The sequence below is a fragment of the Miniopterus schreibersii genome (genome assembly GCF_964146895.1).
Source record: "Miniopterus schreibersii genome assembly, chromosome: 2".
NCBI classification, from domain to species: domain Eukaryota; kingdom Metazoa; phylum Chordata; class Mammalia; order Chiroptera; family Miniopteridae; genus Miniopterus; species Miniopterus schreibersii.
Genome location: NC_138102.1, coordinates 144,231,921 through 144,253,654, shown reverse-complemented (window position 1 = coordinate 144,253,654; position 21,734 = coordinate 144,231,921). Strand labels below are relative to the sequence as shown.

Genomic DNA, 21,734 nt, shown 5'->3' with positions numbered 1-21,734 from the left:
AAGGAAGACCACTTAGAAAGTCATAGAAATAATTCAAACAACACATCACAGAGGTCTGAACTGAGGCAGTTTTAGTTTTATATTATGTAATTTGTAGTAAAGAAACTGTAATAAAGAGGGGGAAAATATCTTAATAATGTCTTTTTTCCAAAATTTACCTGGGAGCTGGAGTCTGGGAATCTTGCACTTTGAGTAAAATCACAGAGTCTGATCCTAAACAACAAACACAAGAGCATATCATTACTGATAAAACTCCAGAGTTATACATTCTAGATGCCTGTGGTTCCCATACTCTGTTATATCCTATTCCCATAAAAACAACAAAGCATAAAGATAAAGATAAAAATAAAGATAGCCCGGCCAGGCATGGCTCAGCGGTTGAACATTGACCTGGGATCCAGTAGATCGTGGTTCGATTCCCGGTCAGGGCATATGCCTGGGCTCCAGGCTCCATCCCCAGTCGGGGGCATGCAGGAAGCAGCCAATCAATGACTCTCTCATCACTGTTGTTTCTATCTCTCCCTCTCCCTTCCTCTCTCTGAAATCAATAAAGATATATATATATTTTTTTTAATTAAATTTACAAAGATAAAGTGGAAGAGAGAGAGAGGCAGGTCCATTTTCACTGAGCCAAGAATAGGGCTTAGTGAAGAGCTTGCCCCACAAATAAAGCAGTCACTCTGAAATGTAAGTAAATATGGCTTCAGCCGCTACTCCTGGGGTGTGCTTGTTCCCTGTGCTTCCTTTCTGTTCCTGGGGAACAAGCATGCCAGGATATCTCAAAAGTCTTTAGCTCATGAACTACCATGAGACTGAATAAGATGAAAGAGCAAAGGGGAGGGGGAGAGGGAGGGAAAACAGAAAGAACCAGCTAGAGAAGTAGCAGACAAAAAGTACAAATTCTATCACTCTCATTTTTTTGTGTGTTGATAAAGGCAAGAATCATATCCTTCTAAAGCACTACGATTAAAACCTTATTTAGAATATTTATTAAATAGAACAAGGAAAGTAACTGAACAGTTCGATATAATACATTTGTCCCAGTTTAGTTGTATCTAAGCATTTGCCATATGATGTATGTTTCTGAGGTTAAAGGCTAAAAAATGATAGTTCTCATATCACCTCACAAAATTCAATACAAGTTTTCATGAATATGTGTAGCTACATAATGATGCTCCCAACAATTTTAATCTCCCAATGAGAATTTTAAGAAAGTGAGGAATAGATTTTAAAAAAAAAAATCAAATGACTCAGGAAGGAGAGCCTTAGAGATGGATCTATCAAAAGATTCCTAATATCTAATCACTTAACCTAAAACTTGTTTTAAGTTACATACCTAAATACATGCCATAAATACACACATAACACATACCTAAAAAGGGGGAAACTAAACAAAGAAAAAATTATCATAGCAAAACCTTAATTAACTAGAATGCTAAGAGACAGAATATTTTCATTAGCTGAAAGTTAAGCAGAAAACTCATTTTGTTTCCAAAACTTGCTGACGACCATTCTAAAATATATAAATATATACAGGTTTATAAGTATTACCTGATTAAGAACTTTTACTTCAATATTTAATTGATGTTCTAAAGCTCCTAGAACATCAAAGGACAGATGACACTTCAACAACATGGGTTTGAACTGCGCAGGTCTATTATATGTGGGTTTTTTCCAAAAAATACTTTAAGTATTTGTATTTTTTCTTCCTTATGATTTTCTTACTAATGTTTTTTTCTCTAGCTTACTTTATTGTAAGAATACAGTATATAATACATAAAACATGCAAAATATGTGTTAATTGACTATTTATATAATTGGTAAGGCTCCTGGTCAACAATAGTCTATTAGCAGCTAAGTTTTTGAGGAAGTTAAAAGTCATATATATAGATTTTCGATTACATGGGGTAGGGGTGGTCAGTGCACCCTAACCCCCACACTGTTCAAGAGTCAATTGTACTTAATCTTCATTGTAAAGTACTAGAAACAGAGAGAGTACTTAAGTCAAATACTATATAAAATCATTTGCTACTCCATGTAAGAAAAAAGTTACTTATAGGTTTACTCGTAGCATGGCTAAATGAATTATATGTACTTAAGGTATTTATATGTTATTTAAGTTACATGTGCGTTACAACCTTGTGTTATAATTCACAAAGATCCAATAAATTGGCTATTAGGAAATGTAGTTAAATTATATTGAAAAGATAGTATACGATATCATTTTTACCTTTAGATTGTGTATTTGAAGCAGAAACGTTATCTGGCTGATGTGGAAGAGAGTGGTGATGTTGGAGCTGATGGAGAGGATCAGAATCTTTGGATCTAAATGAAATATCTGGAGTATAAGATGATAAGGAATATCCACTGTGAGACAGTTGTTCCTGGGTAGTTAAAATGCTGGCAGATCCAGATGATGACGTATCAGAGCCAATAATCTGAGCTGCATAAGAGTTTCCATTTTTAAACAGTGAGTCTTGCAAAGTATTCCTACTGGAACTAAGACATCGAGATCTGGCAAAAGAAGAATATATTTAAATTATCATATAACACACGTAGAATTAAATTCATTTGAAGTATGTTTCATGACTCACAGGTGTGTGGTGGGTTTGGCTACAGAAAACTGTTTCCCAGTGACCATCTGTAGCAGCTGCCTGTAAATCTCTCTTTCTTCTTCTTGAACTGTCTATAAAAGAAAAAAAAATCTTAAGCACATCCAATGAGGCAAGTATTTCCCAAAGTAGCATCTAGATTCCCAAAAGCCCTGCCAAAGCTCAGGCAGAGTCTTCAGGGTAGTTAAGAACTGTGGTTCATTAAGGATATTCTAGGAAATTATAAAGTATATATAAGAAGAGTTTAGTGAAGTAAATACTAGATAGTATATTTTGGAAAATTATGGGGCATATATGTAAATAACAGTGCAGAGGAGATATAGGATAGGAAACCAGAAGGCCAGCAGGCATCCATTTCTGAGTCAACTGATAGAGCCCCAGGAATAAAACATTTGAGGACCTCTAAATTAAGATTCCAACAAAATCCTTGATTTTTATACCTGCTAGAAAAATTGCAAGGAAGTAACCAGAACAGTCAAGATCTCTTGCTAACAGTTTTCTATTCTATTTTTAAGAGCGTATTTTCCAGAGATGGTTTTCATCTCCAACGCATATTTATCTTTCTTAACTCCCAATACTGGACTTAGGGGAAAGCACATGCTCCATAATATTCATTCATTGACTTTAATACCGACTATGCTCCAGTCACTAGAAATACTGCACTGAATAAAATAAAGTTCCTGCTCTTGTGGAGCTTACATTACAGTTAAAGGACTGAAAAACAAAAAACTGCCCTGGCATGTTGCTCAGTGGCTAGTGTTGGCCTATGCACCAAAGGGTCACAGGTTCAATTCCCGGTCAAGGGCACGTACCTGGGTTGCAGGTTCGCACCCTGGCCTTGGCCGGTGCTCGTGAAGCAGGCAACCAAACGATGTCTCTCTCTCACATCGATGTTTCTCTCTCTCTCTCTCACTCTCTCTCCCCCTCCCTCCCTTCCACTCTCTCTCAAAGGAAAAAATATCCTCGATGAGGAGAAGAAGGAAGGAAGGAGGGAGGGAGGGAGGGAGGGAGGGAGGGAGGGAGGGAGGGAGGGAGGGAGGGAGGAAGGAAGGAAGGAAGGAAGGAAGGAAGGAAGGAAGGAAGGAAGGAAGGAAGGAAGGAAGGAAGGAAGGAAGGAGAAAAAGAGGGAGGAAGGGGAGGGAGGAAGTGGATGGAAGAAGGGGAAGGAGGAAAGGGAAGAAAGAAAGGAGGAAGGGAAGGGGGAAGGGAAGAGGGAAGGGAAGGGGGAAGGGAAGGGAAGGAAAGGAAGGAAAGGAAGAAAGAAAAACAAAAAACTAGTTAGGTAGTATAAACAAAATTAAAGATAAGAGAATAATAGAAAGTGATGGAGGGCCAACAATGGGAACAGGTAAGACCTCTCTTAAACGGTGGCATTTCAACAGAAACCTAAATCAAGGGAGGAAGTAAGTCAAAGAAATTTATAACAATATTCCAGACAAAGAAACAGCAAATTCAAAAGCCCTGACCCAGGCTTGTTCTTTGATGTGTTTAAGGAATAGTAAGGTCATTGTGAATCAGAATAGTAGTAAGAAATTAGGTCACTTAGCAGGAAAACAGATTACATAATGACTTGTAACCATGGTAAAGCATCTACTCTATACAGATCCCCTAAAGCAATAAGCTGCATTCACTAAATAATATGCCCAGTACTTTTTTCCCTTTTAAATCTTATATACAGTTTAATACAACCACCATTCTTCACAAAATAATTATAATACTTTGTGCCAGGGCTAGCAGCATCTTGCACTGTGCTGTTTCAATATGCAAATAATCTGTTGAAAGTCTGATTTAATAAAGTCTGATCCAATATTTTGTCTTATTCATATTATATGGGTTACTCCATGTACTACAGCTTTTCATAGCAGAATATAGACATAAAAACAAGTGAGGCAAAATTTCCTTTATCTTTTGTTTCATAGGATAGGTTCAATCTTTGACATTTTCTTGACACTACAGAAGGAAGAGGAACCTTAGCTTCATGTCCTCCATTGTCCCAACCTGTGGCCCAGCTAGCACAAGTCCTCAGACTAGAAGTGGAAGCAAAAGGAGAAGGGGCTGAGTGGTCCAAAGGACTGGTTGACTTGTGAGTAAATGGTGGGCCTACAATGAACACAGACAGTCTAAAGGATCCTGGTGATCCCAGGGGCAGCAATACAGCAGGGGAGTATTGGAAGGCCTGTATCCAGCTGCCATGCTATTGCTGTCTCCTTCCCCAACAAGCCTCTCTTACCCTGTAGGCTGCCAAGGCTCCAGCAGAAGCATAACTCCAACTCCAGTAATTTTTTTAAAAAGTACGTATGCAGTATCTGATACATGGTACTAAATTCAATAGTACAAAAGGTACAGTGAAAAATAAGTCCTTTTCGTAACTGTTGCTCAGTTCTTATCACCAACTTTTGCCAGTTTCTTGTCTATCCTTTTTCCTACTATGATTTACTAGTTCTGCCATCCTCTGCTTGAATTTTTTTTTTAAAATATTATCTTTATTGATTTCAGAGACAGAAAGAGAGAGATAGAAGCATCAATGACGGGAGTCGTCCCTGATCAGCTGCCTCCTGAATGCCCCCAACTGGGGATCCAGCCCGCAACCCGAGCATGTGCCCTGAATGGGAACTGAACCGTGATCTTCTGGATCCTAGGTCGATGTTCGACCACTGAGCTGCGGCTGGCCGGGCGTTTGAATATTTTAGATTCCATACGAACTTCACACCAAAAAAATGCATAGCACTGTTACTAAGTCACAAATAATCAAGTCTTGCCACCTAAGAGGTCTTCATTGCCAAATTATATAATTATTCTTGACTCTCCATCTGTAAGCTTCGATGGGCAGGAACCACATCAACAGGTTATATAACAGAAAGCACACCAGACTAGACTCCTTCAGAAGACCTGGGTTGCAGGCTGGCCAATTACTAGTTGTATGACCTCTGACCTTTACTTTCCAAATCTGTAAAATGTGGGTATTACCTCACTTCTACCTGTATCACAGAGATAAAAAATTTCAAAACAATACGTGTGGAAAGCACACTGGTAACTCTAATGCTATATAAATGTAAGGTCATTATTACTCATTTGCATCTCCAAAGCAATCAGTACAAAGCTGATGAGATGCATGATAAATATTTAATTGAACAGGTATAAGCACATTTGCATTTCTTTGCAAAAAAAACTTTTTAAAATATGTCTTTATTGATTTCAGAGAGAGGAAGGGGGGGGAGAGAAACATCAATAATGAGAGAGCCATTGATCAGCTGCCTCTTGCACGCCCCCTGCTGGAGACTGAGCCCGCAACCTGGGCATGTGCCCTGACTGGGAACTGAACTGCGATCTTACAGATCATAGGTCCATGCTCAACCTCTGAGCCACACCAGCCATGCTGCACATTTCTTATTGTATAAATTATATGCTATATTACATTTACATAATCTATTTTTTCCTTCAGGTTTACTGAATAAATATAAGCACCCAAATGTCAAGAGAACATCTTTCTTTGGGGGAAAAATCTATGATCTCAAAGATCTTATTCATACTGAAAGGATATAAATTATTTAGCTGGCTTCTTGAGTTTTCTTTTATACTGAGGAAAAACTGTCCTAGTAAGAAGTTAAGGGTGGGTATTTTATCAAATCCAGCCAGGTTAACAGTTTTGCCAAATGAAAAAAGTTTAGAAGGGGTCCAAAAAAGAGAGAAGAGATAGTTTGATGTATGAGAAGTTATTCAAATAATAATGAAAATTAAGTCTACTGTCCAACAGAAATAGAGATGGTAAGAAAAATAATAAAGTTCTAAACTAAAATATCTAATTTCTTTAGAACAGATAACAGCACTCAAAAAGAGTAAGAAAGAAAAACCATAGAAAAGATTAAATAAATGGAATGGTTAATAAACATGACTGGAGGGCACAAATAGCTGAATATAGGGAAAGATTCTAACCACAGCTTTTATTACAGGTTTTTCTTACCTCTTCTGCTGTACTAACATGTCGCCTCTGAGTTTTCTTAGGGCTCAAAAGGTTTCGACGACATGAACCACTCCAAGATGGACTTGGAACAGATTTAATAGGAAAAGATTTTTCATATGCAGACACATGGCAGTGGTGATTTGACTTTCCCGTAAAACTGTTTGATAATCCACTAAAAAAAAAGTTTGTAAGAAAAGATAAAAACAGTACAGTAAGAAAATCTAACCAGTGATTATTTCACTTTCAAGAAATAACAAAAACAAAAAATTAACAGGTAGAACAACAGATGTACCACTTAAGGGAAATACACAAGAAATGATACATGGATTGCTGCATCAGGTTCTGCCACTTAAGAGGTCTTAGACTGCCAAACTATATAACTATAATTATCAAACACCTAAACTTATGTCTCAGCTTCACAATCTATAAGTTCCTTTAGTCAGGACCTACAGACCTGTGTGGTATGACAGAAAGCATATCATATTAGACCTCTTCAGAAAACCTGAATTCTAGGTATGCTAACATATCTAGTATGCTAACACAATATACTTCCTTTTTACTCCCCACAGCCCCCTACCCCAAGCCTTTTGGAGGGAATTATTTTAAGGTTAAATATACAGAGATGGATAAAACTGAAGCCTCTCAACTAAGCTTTCAAACTGAATTTTAACATTTCCTGAAACACCAACAGAGGGCTCCCATCCTTCATCAGAAACAACCAGAGGCTTTTTATTAGGCTGCACCACTCTCTGTGAACTCTCCTCTGGCCTTACTGTTTACCTCCTCTGAAGGGAATTTTGTTTCTTTATATTATTTGCACCCCAAATAATGGGAAAAATTGGCAGGAAATATTTTTGTAAACTCAAACTCAGTTTTATCTCTAAGGATAGGTAAGTAATTTAAAATTTTTTTCTATGTGTTCTTTCTCATCTATCATTACCAAACAAGTCTGAGGTACCTGTTATCAACATAATGAATTTTCTTTTTCCTTTTTCTTTTTTTTTGGCTGAGGATGCAAAATAGAGCTACATAGTTGACTAGACTGAATCCAATAAAATCAACTCTTTAAATCAGTACATGTGGTCTGGGCTGAAATGAATCAGACTAGGTCTAAAGAAAAATCAAAAAGCACATATACTCTAATTCTTAAAACTCTAATGGTTTCTATGTGTCTAAGAGTAGAGAAAGGAGCAAGGACTCAGAATTTCAGGAACTGGCTTATTTTCTTAGGATGGGTGGATACAGCTAGGAAAAGACGGCAAGGGTAATATAATTTGTTTGGTGAAGATATAATGAATTTCCCTCACTGTCTTCTGTATTTATGCTTCCTAGAGAGCATGTTGTATTTGTGTTTTTAATGAAAGATTCTTTTCTAAAGAAATCGTATAAGGGCATCTTGAAATGCCAGGCAGCAAGGGTGCTACCAACAATTAACAAGATTGGGTCAGACACAGAAGTAAGCCTGGATAAAGTTGAGAGAATGTAAGCATTAAAAAAAATGATTGTAGTGGATTGAAACACATTAAATCCACAATGACACTAAAAAAAACCAACGAACATATTTTGAAAATTGGTAATAAAAAAAAGAAAGATCTATGTCCTAGCCAGTTTGGCTCAGTGGTTAGAACATTGGCCCCCAGACTGAAAGTCCCAGGTTCCATTCCAGTCAAGGGCACGTACCTTGGTTGCAGACTCACTCCCTGGCCCCGGTTGGGGCACTTGCAAGAGGCAACCATCGATGGGTCTCTCTCACACTGATGTGTTTCTCTCTCTCTCTCTCTTTTCCTCCCTCCCTCCTTTCCACTCTCTCAGAAAAGCAATAGAAAAAATATCCTTAGGTGAGGACAAAAAAAAGAAAGATCTAATTACATATCCTGCTTTCCCAGTAGGAAATGTATTCCAGAGTCACCCAATAGCCTCAGCTAATGAGGGAAAAAAGCTCTCCTTTAGCAGAGTGCCAATTAATAAGTGTAGGAGAAAATTAGAAAAGTATTATTTCATTAACTCTAATAAAATTATTATAAGCTCAGAGGGGGCCCAAAGGTACAAACTTCCCACTAAAAAATAAATGTAATGGGGATGTAATGTACAGCATGGTGAATACAGTCAATAATACTGTACTGTATATTTGAAAGTTGTGAAGATTACATCTTAAAAGTTCTCAGCACAAGAAAAAAAAATTTTTGGAACCATGTGTGGTGATGGATGTCAACAAGAATTATTGTGGTGATCATTTCACTATCGAATCATTATGTTGTATACCTAAAATTAATGTTATATGCCAACTGACTTCAATTTTAAAAAATTATTACCAGATTGAGAGTAATTACTCTCAATTGAGATTAACTGAGATTAATTACTATTAGAGTGATGTGAAACTGGTCATTCATATAATGCCGAAGTCACATCATTTACATTACATTCTAGTCACAAGGGGAAAAGAAACTTAACTGTACAAATAAGGACCAGACTGCTATCTCCCTAATCGAGGTCAATCCAGCTTCACTAATGATAGGAGAACCAGATATTGTAGATTTCCTAATGTGACATAAGACAGCATCACCTTCTATTCAAGTCAAAAATCTAGTTTACAAAAAATATAGAGGACAAAATAATGATACTATGAAGAAATCTGTCAAACCCAAAAAGGGAAACATAATGCAGAAAAAAGTCATGTCATTAATAATAGGGGCTGCTCTAGACTGTAACAGACTTAAGGGCAATAGCTACCAGACGTAATCCTAGATTGGATACTGGTTTGAACAAATTAGCTGTAAAGGATACTTTTGGTCAACTAGGAAATTTTAAATATAATTTAGTTAGACTACAAGATAAAATTTACTGAATGGTAAAAAGGAGATGATTGAAAAAGCAGATAACAAAAGTATGCACAGTATAAACTCATTTTTGGAAAAAAAAGTGTGTAAATGCAGAGAAAAATATCTGGAAGGCTATGTACTAAGATATTACAAAGGTGATCTCTGACTGGTGGGAATGCAAGTTTCTATTTTTCATTTTTGCTTATCTGTATTTTTCAATTTTTTACAAAGCACATGTACTGTTTTTGTAATGTTACTTTAAAAAATAACAGTATGGCATTGTTAAGTAAAAAAAGCAACCTGCCAAGTGAAGCATATAGAATATCTTTCATTTATTTTTTTTGTTAATCCTACCCGAGGATCTTTTTTCCATTGATTTTTAGAGAGTGGAAGGGAGGGAGGTGGGGGGGAGGGAGAGGAAGAGAGGGAGAGGGAGAGAGAGGGAGAGGGAGAGAGAGGGAGAGAGAGGGAGAGGGAGAGAGAGGGAGAGGGAGAGCGAGAGAGAGAGAAACAACGATGTAAGAGAGACACATTGATTGGTTGCCTCCTGCATGTACCCCGACCGAGTCCAGGGATAGAAACTGCAACCGAGGTAGGTGCCCCTGACTGGGAATCAAACTTGAGACCCTTTGGTGAGCCAGCTGATGCTCTACCACTAAGCCCACCTGCCCGGGTGCACACAGAATATATTTAATGAAGACAAAATAGTATTACACATTTCATAGTATACACAGCATATACATTATGCTATATATAAGAAAGTGTAAGAAGAACAAGAGTAGGAAAGGTTTAGAAAGAAACACACCAAGAGGAGAAGAATAAGATTGTGGATAGCGGTCACAGGTCTTTAGGTTTATGAGTAATGTTTTAATTTTTACAATATGAATTATTAATGAATTCTGGTATAATTTTTTAAAATATTAAGAAGTGGGAAAATGATTCTGGGAATACTGACACATTTCCAGAGTTCATGTGCTGATAATCACAAAATAAAATAAAAGCCATCTTATTAGTTTCAATCAACACCAGAAAGCTTAGCCTTAGCCTTGACTAAGCAGGAAATTAAATGATATCACATTCCTAAAACCCATCACCACTATAAAATTGAAGAAGTCATAAATACTACTTTAAAGAAGAAAGATTTTTACAAATATAATAAAACACCTGACGGAAAAGTTTCTAAGCCGAATTTCATCTGCCTTTAATAATCAGTATAAGCTTGGTGAGGGAATAGGTAGGGCTTATGAAGTGGGCTAGATAGGATCAAGTTCTTTGTGACTCTATTTTCTAACAGAAGTAGCTTAGGTCTAGGTGACTAAGACCATGAGGTGCAGAGCTGCCTCAATTTAAGTCAGGTCTCTGTTATATGAGAACTCACAACATGTGCTAGTTTCTTTGCTACTGAAGTTGTAGAAACTGATTTTCACTTTGAGATTCATAATAGCTGTACAGATCCTGAAGGGTCCCAATATACGCATATCCAACAAGATGTCCCTCAAAACTCTCTCCTCTAATGATAAGATTTGGCTGTCACCAAAATTCAGCACTGAGTAAATTAAAAGTTGAAAGTTTAAAATGGACTTCTCCATATCTCTCTGGTTTAAAGTTCAAAAATGGTGTTACTCTTTTAAAATGCCAATGTAACGACTATTTTATAGCCACTTTCTCTTATATCGCAGGAAGGGCTTATGAACTAAGCAGCCAGAATACCTACCTTGAGGTCTTTCGGGTTTCGAGGTAAAGACTTCTACTGTTTCTTGATTTTTGTGAAGCTGCACCTGATGCTGGAGTGGAATTTCTCCACTGGCCATTTGCACTCTGGCCAAAGGTTCTTAAGTCTCCTGAGCCAAGAAAACTGTCTAAGGAAGGGTTATCTAAAGAAATAAAAATTTGAATAAATTGAATACCTACAGTGGTTCTCCATATGACTGCAACCATGTCCAACATTGTATTCTAAAGTAATGTGGCATATTACCATGTCTCTCATGGAAGATCCCAGTCTCAACTGCCAGTAAAGTCTGCAGTAAGGGAACTTCTATAAACTATAATTGATTCAGCCATACTAACCTGAAAATTGTTGAAGGAGCTGAATCCTGCCACAGCCATGTGCCTTATCTGCATCAATGTGACTCCGTGGTGTCCACCAAAAGTCAACATTTTACCCCAACTATATCTTGCAAGCACTCCCAGGCCTGGGCCTGAAAGAAGGTAGGCCAGACCAGTAAGAAAGCAGGTGGAGGGCCGAGAATTGTAATTCAAATGAACAACAGTTATTGCTTAATAAGCAGCTGGTATCTCCTGTTTTTAATTACCATGTTCACAACTGAGAGACTCTAAGAGCAGAGATAACCTAGCTGCTGCTTATTCTGGCCAGCTTATGGCAAGAATGACCCATCATGTTCATCTGGTTCTGATATGGTATCCTTCAGTCACTTAATGCCATAATCAACAGACATATCAATACTCCAATGCTTGCTGCTGCAATCAGGCTAAGTGAGAATTATTTATTTCTTAAATTTTCTGACTTGTGGCTTACAAGCAAAGATGATAAACATAGGGTGTCCCCCTAAAAATGTATACACACACTTTAAATAATTATAAAGTCAGTTTTTATTAAAATAACATTTCATTTTCAAAATTGAGCTATCAGCTGTTAAAGTGTATATACATTTTGCGGGGACACCCTGTATTTCCAAGTTTCAGCTGAGAATAATTTCTATACCCTCCTCTCCTAATCATCAGGACTAAACAATTTAAAACACCTTCAAAATAACTTCAGATGTTAGGCTTTGGAACTGAGAGGAGCATCAGTGGAAAAACAAGAATGATAATTCTCTACTTCCTAAATTTTTTGGTCTATCTACATCACATTGAAGATCTTCTTTCAAAGCATATTACTATAGAACTTTGCACACTGTGTATTTACGTTATTTAAAATATTTAATGTAGCTCTTGATACTCTCTCCAAAAAGTATGGCGGCTGAAAAAACTGTAAGTTTTGTATTATGTTGTTTGTTTTCAATTGATCAGGATTATCAGGATTCAGGGTAAGTAAGATATAAAAAAGCAGCAGTCAGGGTGGTATTAGTACCAGTTGATTCACCAGTGGATAAACCTAATCTAATGATTAAATTTACTTTCAAAATGAATTATAACCTTTCTCCTTTGTAATCATGCTTAGCATCTATTACCATTACTTTCAAGATAGAGACATGAGGCTAATGAACATGAGTCTCATTAAATAAAGGACCAGAAAATTATCTTTAAATTAAATGCAAAGTAATAATAGAAATTTTTGTCTCTCACACTTTTTGCTAAAATTTGATTAGGGAATGGTCTCACTAGAGGTGTCTACCAAAAAATGAAAATTACCCTGACAGATGTGAAATTTGAGACTAAGGATAAACCAGAGTAGCCTGCTCAAGGGCATGTGACAGACTTCAGCTTTAAAATGCAAGAGAACCCAGCCGGACGTGGCTCAGCGGTTGAGCATCGACCTAGGATCCAGGCCATCGGGGTTAGATTCCCGGTCAGGGCACATGCCCAGGTTGAGGGCTGCAGCCAATCAATGACTCTCTCATCACTGATGCTTCTCTCTCTCCCTCTCCCTCTCCCTCTCCCTCTCCTTTCCTCTCTCTGAAATCAATAAAGATATATTTTTAAAAAAATAAAAATAAAATGCAAGGGAAAGGCACAGAATCAAGCAGTCTGTTTAACCAGAATAAGGTGGTTCTATCCCTACTCAATGAAATCACTGAACAGTCCTCTATTGCTGATGTGATCAAACAAAGTTAGAGAGGGACCAATGGGATTGCTGACACTCATTTTTTGGTGAGATTTAGCCTGGTATTCTGTCATCATTAAGAAATGAGACTGCCTATGCCACAAATAAGATTATTTACCATGTGCATATAAACACACACAAAACTAAAATTTAATTTTGGCTCTATTCCAATAAAATAATGGGTATTTTCCTACTTTTCTCTATTAATTTTATACAGGACAGGCAATACTTCTATGGACATAATCAAATAAACTTTATGTCTTTAAAAAAGTATATCAATCACTTACTATGAAAGTAACCAACAGTAGTTCCTGTTAACTTCAGGACTTATTTAGTTATTATAAACAGCAGGATGCTTTAAATCATCTTACCTACTAAATGCCAGTTTGGCAACCTAATTTAACATATTTTCAAAGAGAAGACACTGATAAAGATTCTAAGCATGAGCAAAATCATTTCACCTTACTCTACATTTCTTTGTTTAGGGTTTAAAATGTTTTAATTTTCTTTTCAATTGTACTCTTAATAAAATCAAGAGGTCTTACAGCCTGACCAGCACCAAGTTATTAAAGTGAAAGTGCTGCATTTTCTCTGCTTTCTAAAAATTGTTTTTAAATCAATTTTTTAATAATCTAAAGTGGATTAAGAAGCAGATTGTTAAAAGCTTGATATGCCTCTCTGTCACATGCCATTGAGAAGGCTACTCTATATCAAGAGGCAGATCAAGTAAAGCAATAAGAAAGCTCAAGATCCTACATTCTAAATTTTGAGGCTTTCCTGTGTTCGTTTTCATTTTGGTGAAGGAAAGGACAGGAAGGTGAGAGAGGAGAGAAATATCAACACAGTCAGAATGAGAAAACTAAGGCAGGTAAACTTGGGAACCATTGTCTAGCCCAATCAAGAGGTAAGGCTCAAAGTGACTGACCACAGAAATCAATGTGGAGATTGTCAGAAAATAATACATCCAAAGGAGATAGCAGAGACAAAATTCTGTAGGACATGCAATGAGTTGGAAAAGGGGTATGGCAAAGAAACAAAGTTTTAAAAAGTACATGGTAAAAAGTAGATTTGAATTAAAGACTTCATTATAAGAAAAAGGTATATAGACCCTTGGCATTCAAGACTTAAAACTCTTGTTGCTAGGGAGTGACCTTAGAGGTTTGTGACATGCCTTTTTTTTTTTTTTGTCAGTGACTAGGGGAAATTTGGTAGAGGCAAACTGCTTCAGGCTGTAATTTAAAGAATAAGTCTAATAGCTCAGCATCCACATTTCAATGTGGCCTTACCATTCACTTTTGTTATTCTCCATTCATCATCATGTATGCAGTAACTATTATAAAAAGTAACTTTTTCTTTTCCTAAAAAGACAGTCTTTAAATGAGAGAAAATGTCAGTGTAAGATTTTAAGAGGAGGATCAACTTGTTGTATAAAAACAAATATAGGAAAAATGTAACTCTCAAAAATCACACAGCTGAGATGAAAAGCAGGAATTTGGTCAAATATCACTATAGTTAAGAACATGATGATTTGAGATTACAAAGGTGAGTATCAAAGGTCTACTAAAATTTTTAAAAACATGCTATATATAACATGTTTTTAAGTAATATGATTTATAAAAGCTGAAAATGGCAAGAGTGAAGGGGACCTAAATCACAGGGAAAACAATAAAGCAAATGAAGGCACAAGCTCATTATCCTAAATCACAGCCCCTTGGGTTGAGTTGTTTCAGAGTTAAAATTTCTGGAATTTTAGAAAGATAACCTGGAATATACTATGTAATGCTTCCACATAAGCTGAAGCAGCACAATGTAATCACACATACTGATATATGTGCATAAAATGTACGAATGTTCATATTTACAGAGATAGATAAAAGACAAAATATAAATAGTTTCATGTTAGTTCATGTAGGTTTTGCCAAGGAATGAATTCAGGTCAAGTTTTGATGCCAAATGAATTATGAAAAAAAATGTTGGTTTTCAGAGCCTTTTGGATTTTGGAATTGCACATACAGAATTGTGAATGTGCCCAGCGGGTGTGGCTCAGGTGGTTGAGCATCATCCCATGCACCAGGAGGTTGCCAGTTCCATTCTCTGCTATCAATAAAATCATATTTAAAAAATAAAAATAAAAAAAGAATTGTGAATGTGCATATCAATTCCATGGATTATTAGAAATTAACAGAAAAAGGTAAATATGAAGAAACACATGAAAAAAGATGGAAAGTAAAAATAAAAATATTGGGCTAAAAACAGATTATAAGTACCAAATCATACAATGTACACTAAGCCTGTATACAGAGGTAAAAACCAGAAAAGGCAACAGAGTTAAGAAAGAGTTGAATTATGGTCAAGAGATTATGAATATAATTTTCTCTATATAACTGTTTATTATTGAGCAATTATTTTTAACTAAAAGCAAACATTATGCCCAATGGTAAATCAGCACATGAAATTACAAGGAAACACAACCTGAGTTCAAATGGAAATATTAATGATCTGATTTCATTATCCACTCAACTGTCCTTCCTCTAGGATTAACAATGAGCTATCAAACCAGATTTCAGGCTTTCTGCTCATCAGGAAGGATTTTTCAATGATGATGATGACTGATTTTTCTAAACAAACTAAGCACATTCTAATGTGGAGACCATTTCCCATGCTAGGAGAGGAAATCCAGTACCCGGGATAAATTACCACCCACCTAAATGACACTTAAATATAATGTAAATCTAAAAGAGCATCATACTAACGTCTTTTTAGGGGAGGAGATCTCATCTTGCTGACAAAGAATCCTGAGGAAGCCAAATAACAATAATTATTATTTGCATTTCATATTTATTATCTCAATTTACCCTCATAAAAATCTCACTGAGGCAGGTTCAGTGGTATTACTAATATTCCCACATTTGTGATAGGGTGAGGAGACTGAGCAGGAGTGAAAAAAGATAGGAGGACACTAATATCTTCCTGGGTCATACTGCCAGGAGGCTAACGAACAAAACTTTTCATTTCCACAAAACAGAGCCAGGAGATCTTTGGAAGTCCAAACCTTAGGAAGGGAAGATGCAAAGTCAGGTGGACCAGGGGCTAGAATAGCCTAGAGAATGCTGACTTCTGTCATGGATCACAAGTTGAATAGGCAAGCCCTTGAATATGCAAGCATGGCTGTGGCAGGTGCTAGACAGAGACATGTAGTTAACATTTCCTGCCCTGATGGAGGGATAAACTTGGGCAGAAATAAATTTTCAGAATTCATAGTTTCAAGCAGAATAGAAACAGGCTAGCTGTGAGCTTTAAATCAATACAAATAACCTTTACATCATATAGACATATCTTTAAAAAAAAAAGCTGTAGCTTTTTACAATGACATAATGAACAAGTAGGAGAATGGATTTCAAAACAACTTTCCCATTAAAAAATTTTTAGTTGAGACCAGATCAGTAAAATATCATAACAACCACATACACAGGCACATATACACAGCTTATTAAAATGATGTTTTAGTTGAGAAAATGCGATTTTGCTTTTGACAATGCTTTCATACTTTTAGAGATAGTAAACACAAGTGATGTGCTAGGAAGAAATCTGAAAGGTATAAATGTCTTGACTCCAAGTAATGTGTCATACCTGAATAATAATTTGGACCATAAGCTGCACTTCTTGTAGAACATGTATAAGAGCCATCCAAATTTCCTTGCCTGGAAGGTAATATCTAAACAAAGCAGAAGATTTTTCTTAAATTGTATTTTGACAATAAAATGAAATAAGAATTTATACTAGAAAAAATATATCATTAAACAAGACTATGACATATTTCAGAATTCAATACAGGGTGGAGCAAAAGTAGGTTTACAGTTGTATGGGAAACACTTTATTCTTGTATTATTATTTATTAATTATTGTATTATTTTCCATATGAACAGTGTAAAAACAGTGTAAACCTACTTTTGCCAACCCCTGTATAAATTATTTACAGATATTAGAAATTAAACAACATATTAATAAGAAGGAAAACACAGACAATCTAATAAAATGACTTAGGCTTCAAGAGGGAAAAAATGGGGAAAATATCTGTTATACAACCTAATTTAAAAAATGCTCATGAGAAGATAAATATGCATTTAGTATATCCTGTTCCGAAAGCCAGTGTATCATATATTAAAAAGGCAGAAAAAATCAACCTGGTTTTGATTCTTTTGAAAACTTTAGTTTTGAATCAGGGGTGGTGCTGTACCCCAGCATAAATCTGGAAATGTGTGAATATATATTCAGTTATTAAAATAATTATTGGGGGCAGATGCTACAGGTATTTAGTACACAGGGGCCAGGGATGCTAAACATTCTGATAAGCTTAGGCCAGACTCACACAGCAAAGAATCACCTCATTCAAATTAGTAATGACTTTTCTACTGAGAAAGACTGCTTTATTAATATAGCTTCTCAAACTTTAATGTGCATATAAATCAGCTGGAGGTTTTAAAAAATGTAAATTCTTATTCAGCAGGCATGGGGTGAAGCCCAAGATTCTGCATTTCTAACAAGCTCCCAGGTGATGCTGAAGCTGCTGGTCCTTGGAGAATATAAGCTTTGTAGAACAGAGAAATCTCAGAACTGCTGTATATTTACAAATATACACACCCCATTTAATGCTCAACAATTTTATGATACTAGTTTAAAACAACACAGATCTGAGTATTGGTCATTGTAATATTCAGAGGAATAATAAAGAGTTTTCTCAAAGGTACTGTTGTCAAAGAATTCATGCATAGCCTGGTTCTTGTCTTAACTTTTTAATATATTAAACAGAATTTCAAACTTAGGCTCACTCATTCTAAAAAGTTTACATCTATGCTTATACTTTTGAGTTTGGCATTTAAACTACATCAGATAAAAAGTTAAGCCAAATAATTCATTGAGGAAGGAAAATTATTCCTAACCTGATGGTCAGAAAGTGAAAGCTGGTCCTCCGGAAAACCTGTTTGTGACAGGAGATGGGTCTTGAACATGGAGTTGTGGTTCACTAAAGTTACTTCTCCAGCATCCATCCTCACCCTATCAGCAATATCATCTGGGGAAAGAGTCCGGGTTAGTTCAAGTCACATAATTCTTTAATAATTACTCTCTTACACACCAATCTTTTTACCTAATAAAAGTAACTCCCAGCCCTGGACAGGTGGCTCAGTTGGTTGGAGCATCATCCCACACACCAAAAGGTTGGGGGTTTGATTCCCAGTCAGGGCACATACCTAGGTTTCAGGTTCAATCCTCAGTCAGGGTGCATATGAGAGGCAATCGATTGATGTCTCTCTCTCTCTCTTCCTCTCTCTCTAAAAATCAATAAAAACATGTCCTCAGGTGAGGATAAAAATAATAATAATAATAATTCCTAAAGACCAGCCCTACAGTTAAATAAAACCTCTCCTTCATAAATAACCATTGGAAAGAAATCTCAAAACTGTCAAGGGCTAAATTCAAAATTTTTAAAATAATGAAATTTTCCCAAAAGAAATTTTTGAATGTTTTAACTATAGAAAACATTTTAATTATAAAAAGAATGGGGGGGAAATTCACAATTCAAAAAAGAAACACTTATTAATCTGGTTTATTTCTTCTAACTCAAAAAAAGTGCTTTGAAAGTTAATCGATCTAAAACTTTTTTCCTACAAAAAGCAGTATTTATTTGTATGGCTCTTTTTTAAAAAAAAAATATCTTTATTGATTTCAGAGAGAGGAAGGGAGAGGTAGATAGAAACATCAATGATGAAAGAGTGATTGATCGGCTGCCTCCTGCACGGCCCCCACTGGGGATTGAGGCAGCAACCCAGATATGTGCCCTGACAAGGAATCAAACCTGGATCCTAGGCCGACACTCAACTGCTGAGCCACGCCCGGCTGGGCTATTTGTATGCCTCTTAACAGGCATTAGCTCAATTTCTGTAATATTATGGCAGAATCTTTATAACCATTTTTTGAGACCTTTGTTACTTTGTTATAAAAGAGCTAGAATAGAAACAAATGAGAATAAGGGAACTCAACAACTTATAATATCAGCAATGAGAAAAAAGGGAAAAAATGACTAAGAGAAGGTAGACAAAGCAAAAGAAAAAACAGAAACAAGAGAGAAGACTAATGTGAATTAAAAAGGAGCAGATGGAATGTTGTAAGATCTAACTGAATAGATTTCAACCTACTCTTTTTTAAAAATGTTATTAACTTTAGAGAGAGAAGAAAGGGGAAAGAGAGAGAAATGCTGATTTGTTGTTCCACTTATTTATGCATTCATTGGTTGATTCCTGTATGTGCCGACCATGGATCAAACCCATAACCTTGGCGTATCGGGATGATGCTCTAACCAACTGAGCTATCCAGGCAGGCTCTCAACCTATTCTTAACTTGTCTACTAGTCCTGACCTTATATTGACCCCCTTTACAGACATAAAGTACTATGAATAGTGGAAAATGTTCCAGTCACAATTAATTATCAGTGCCACTAGCTAAATAAAACTTAAAATTTACCTTAAATTATTTATCATACAGAAGGAACTATAACATAGTACTAAAGGACAAGGACTGTGGAACCAGGCTGCCTGAGTTTAAATTCTGGCTTTCCAGTTATAATTATGTGACCCTAGGCAAGTTTCTTAACCTCTGTGTCTGAGTTTCCTTGTCAATACAATGGGGATACTAACAGTACCTATTTTGTACGTACTATAGCTACCCTTGTAAGGTGACCGTAAATTAAATAAATATATTTTAAGTAACTAGAACAGAGCCTAGCACACAGTAAAGGTCTGCTAGTGTGTATTTGGCTTTTTCAATACAATGAATGAGAAAATGCTTCCAAATAATGCTATAGACAATGTCTCAACTAAAAGAAAATTGTTTGGTATACTATATTAGCTAATTAGTACGAGATCTCCCTTAAAATTATTATACACAAAAGTGCAAATATTAAAAATGTTAGAAAAACCTGCTCTTTCACTCCAGCTTAACTAATTCGAGTAACCAGAAGGACTGAACGACTACTTCATAGTCAGTCTTACCCATGTCAGGTCTTTTCACATCACTGACTTTGGCAGGAATACAAAGTCCTATAGAAGAAGACAGAAAACAAATGTTACGCACCGAAATACCTCCTTCATTTAATTAAAAAACAGGAAACCACTCAGAAGTGACACGTGTGTTTTTAGGTCAGAAAAGCATGAGGTGGTAAGAACAGCTGGCTTGACTGGAGAGAATGAGAACAGAAGCGAGCGGGAGGCCATCGCACGCATGGTCGGTGCTCAACAGCAGGAGGGGCGACCCAGAGGCACGGGTATGACAAGAAGCAAGAGGGGAGAGCCAACCCTTCGGACATTAAGTTGCATTTGGTCATAAAGCTGGTTAGTGACTACACTGAAATTACAGCCTAGAATTATTCCCAGTCCACTGCTCATGCTAAAGCACTTCATAAACAAGTGATATTCCTGTGGTGGTCCTATTAAGACTTGTCTTTCATAAATGTCTTACTCAATAGCCAAACGTAAAGCTACTGACACTCTGAGGACAGTCAAGGAGCAGGTTGAGGTTACAGTAAGTACTTTCTCACCCAGTGTTAGACTGCTAAACAGAAAAGCCCTTTTGCCTATATGAAATTACTTTCTCCTCTAAAAGATCCAATTTTCCCAAAAAAAGGAAGTTAAAAGCCTAACTGCTTGGAATTAGGTTAATAAACATACTCTCGGCACACATGCTTCTTGGTAGGTTTCCAAGAAAAGAAGACTAGGGATGATAAGTCACACTTTTATTATTCATAATCCTATCACCATTATTTTTAAAAAGATTGAATACTTCATCAACTACGTAGCAACATCAGGGCTTCAATCTACTAAGGAGACTAGCTGATGCTAACGGGTATTCTGTATGGTCACAATAACGAAGTGCAAACACAAAGAAAGGGGGCTTCAGCTTTTCTTGGCATAGCTACAGACTAAGCAGAGTAATCATCTGATTTACCTAGTTTTGCCAGTGAGGATTCCCAAAGAATTTAAACCTTAGATCTAGGCTGTAAATATGTTTGCAAATGCTCAACTTAACAAAACGCATCTATCCACCTGGAAATTCTCCCAGTTACTTTTTTTGTTTTCCCTTTCTTTCCTTTTTAATAAAGCAGAATCCCCTGGGTCTCAGATTAGGGAAGAGCGGGGAATCCCATCAGCTAATAAACTAGTAGCTTTTCTACGTTTCATTCTATTAGGCCATTTCATAATTGTCATCGCTAGCATTTTTGTTGTATTAAGAAGGATGCCAATTTAAAAGCCTGGTACTCAGCAGAACAAATCCCATGTTAACTTCTTTTGCACTGCTGAGATAGATGTGAAAAGGGAAGCAAACAAGAAATCAAAAAGTCAAAGAATTTTAGAGATTATGTCCAGAGAGGTTAAGTGACTTGCCTAAAATCACACAGATGGAGCAAAGGGAAAACAAAACTCCAGGTATCCTGACTTCCAAGCAAGTGTGATTTCAGAAACATCACAAAACTTCTCATCCTTTGATACAGGAGTGGGGAACCTTTA

The 21,734-nt window shown here is 36.4% G+C and overlaps 1 protein-coding gene across 5 annotated transcripts in view; it reads right to left on the bottom strand.

Moving 5' to 3' along the window:
• The window catches only part of SENP1 (SUMO specific peptidase 1), a 46,467-nt gene that overhangs the window by 22,171 nt on the left and 2,562 nt on the right, over positions 1–21,734 (bottom strand). For 3 of the 5 annotated variants that reach the window (XM_081129878.1, XM_081129877.1, XM_081129881.1), the window contains exons 2-10: positions 20,223–20,270; positions 18,117–18,247; positions 16,807–16,891; positions 15,930–15,971; positions 11,107–11,266; positions 6,574–6,745; positions 2,595–2,686; positions 2,231–2,514; positions 159–213 (exon numbers count right to left, since the gene is read on the bottom strand). In XM_081129878.1, coding sequence (XP_080986004.1) covers positions 159–213; positions 2,231–2,514; positions 2,595–2,686; positions 6,574–6,745; positions 11,107–11,266; positions 15,930–15,971; positions 16,807–16,891; positions 18,117–18,247; positions 20,223–20,226 — 1,025 coding nt within the window. In that variant the 5' untranslated portion in view covers positions 20,227–20,270. The remainder of the gene's footprint in view (positions 1–158; positions 214–2,230; positions 2,515–2,594; positions 2,687–6,573; positions 6,746–11,106; positions 11,267–15,929; positions 15,972–16,806; positions 16,892–18,116; positions 18,248–20,222; positions 20,271–21,734) is intronic. The other 2 variants (XM_081129880.1, XM_081129879.1) reach the window with 1 other exon arrangement.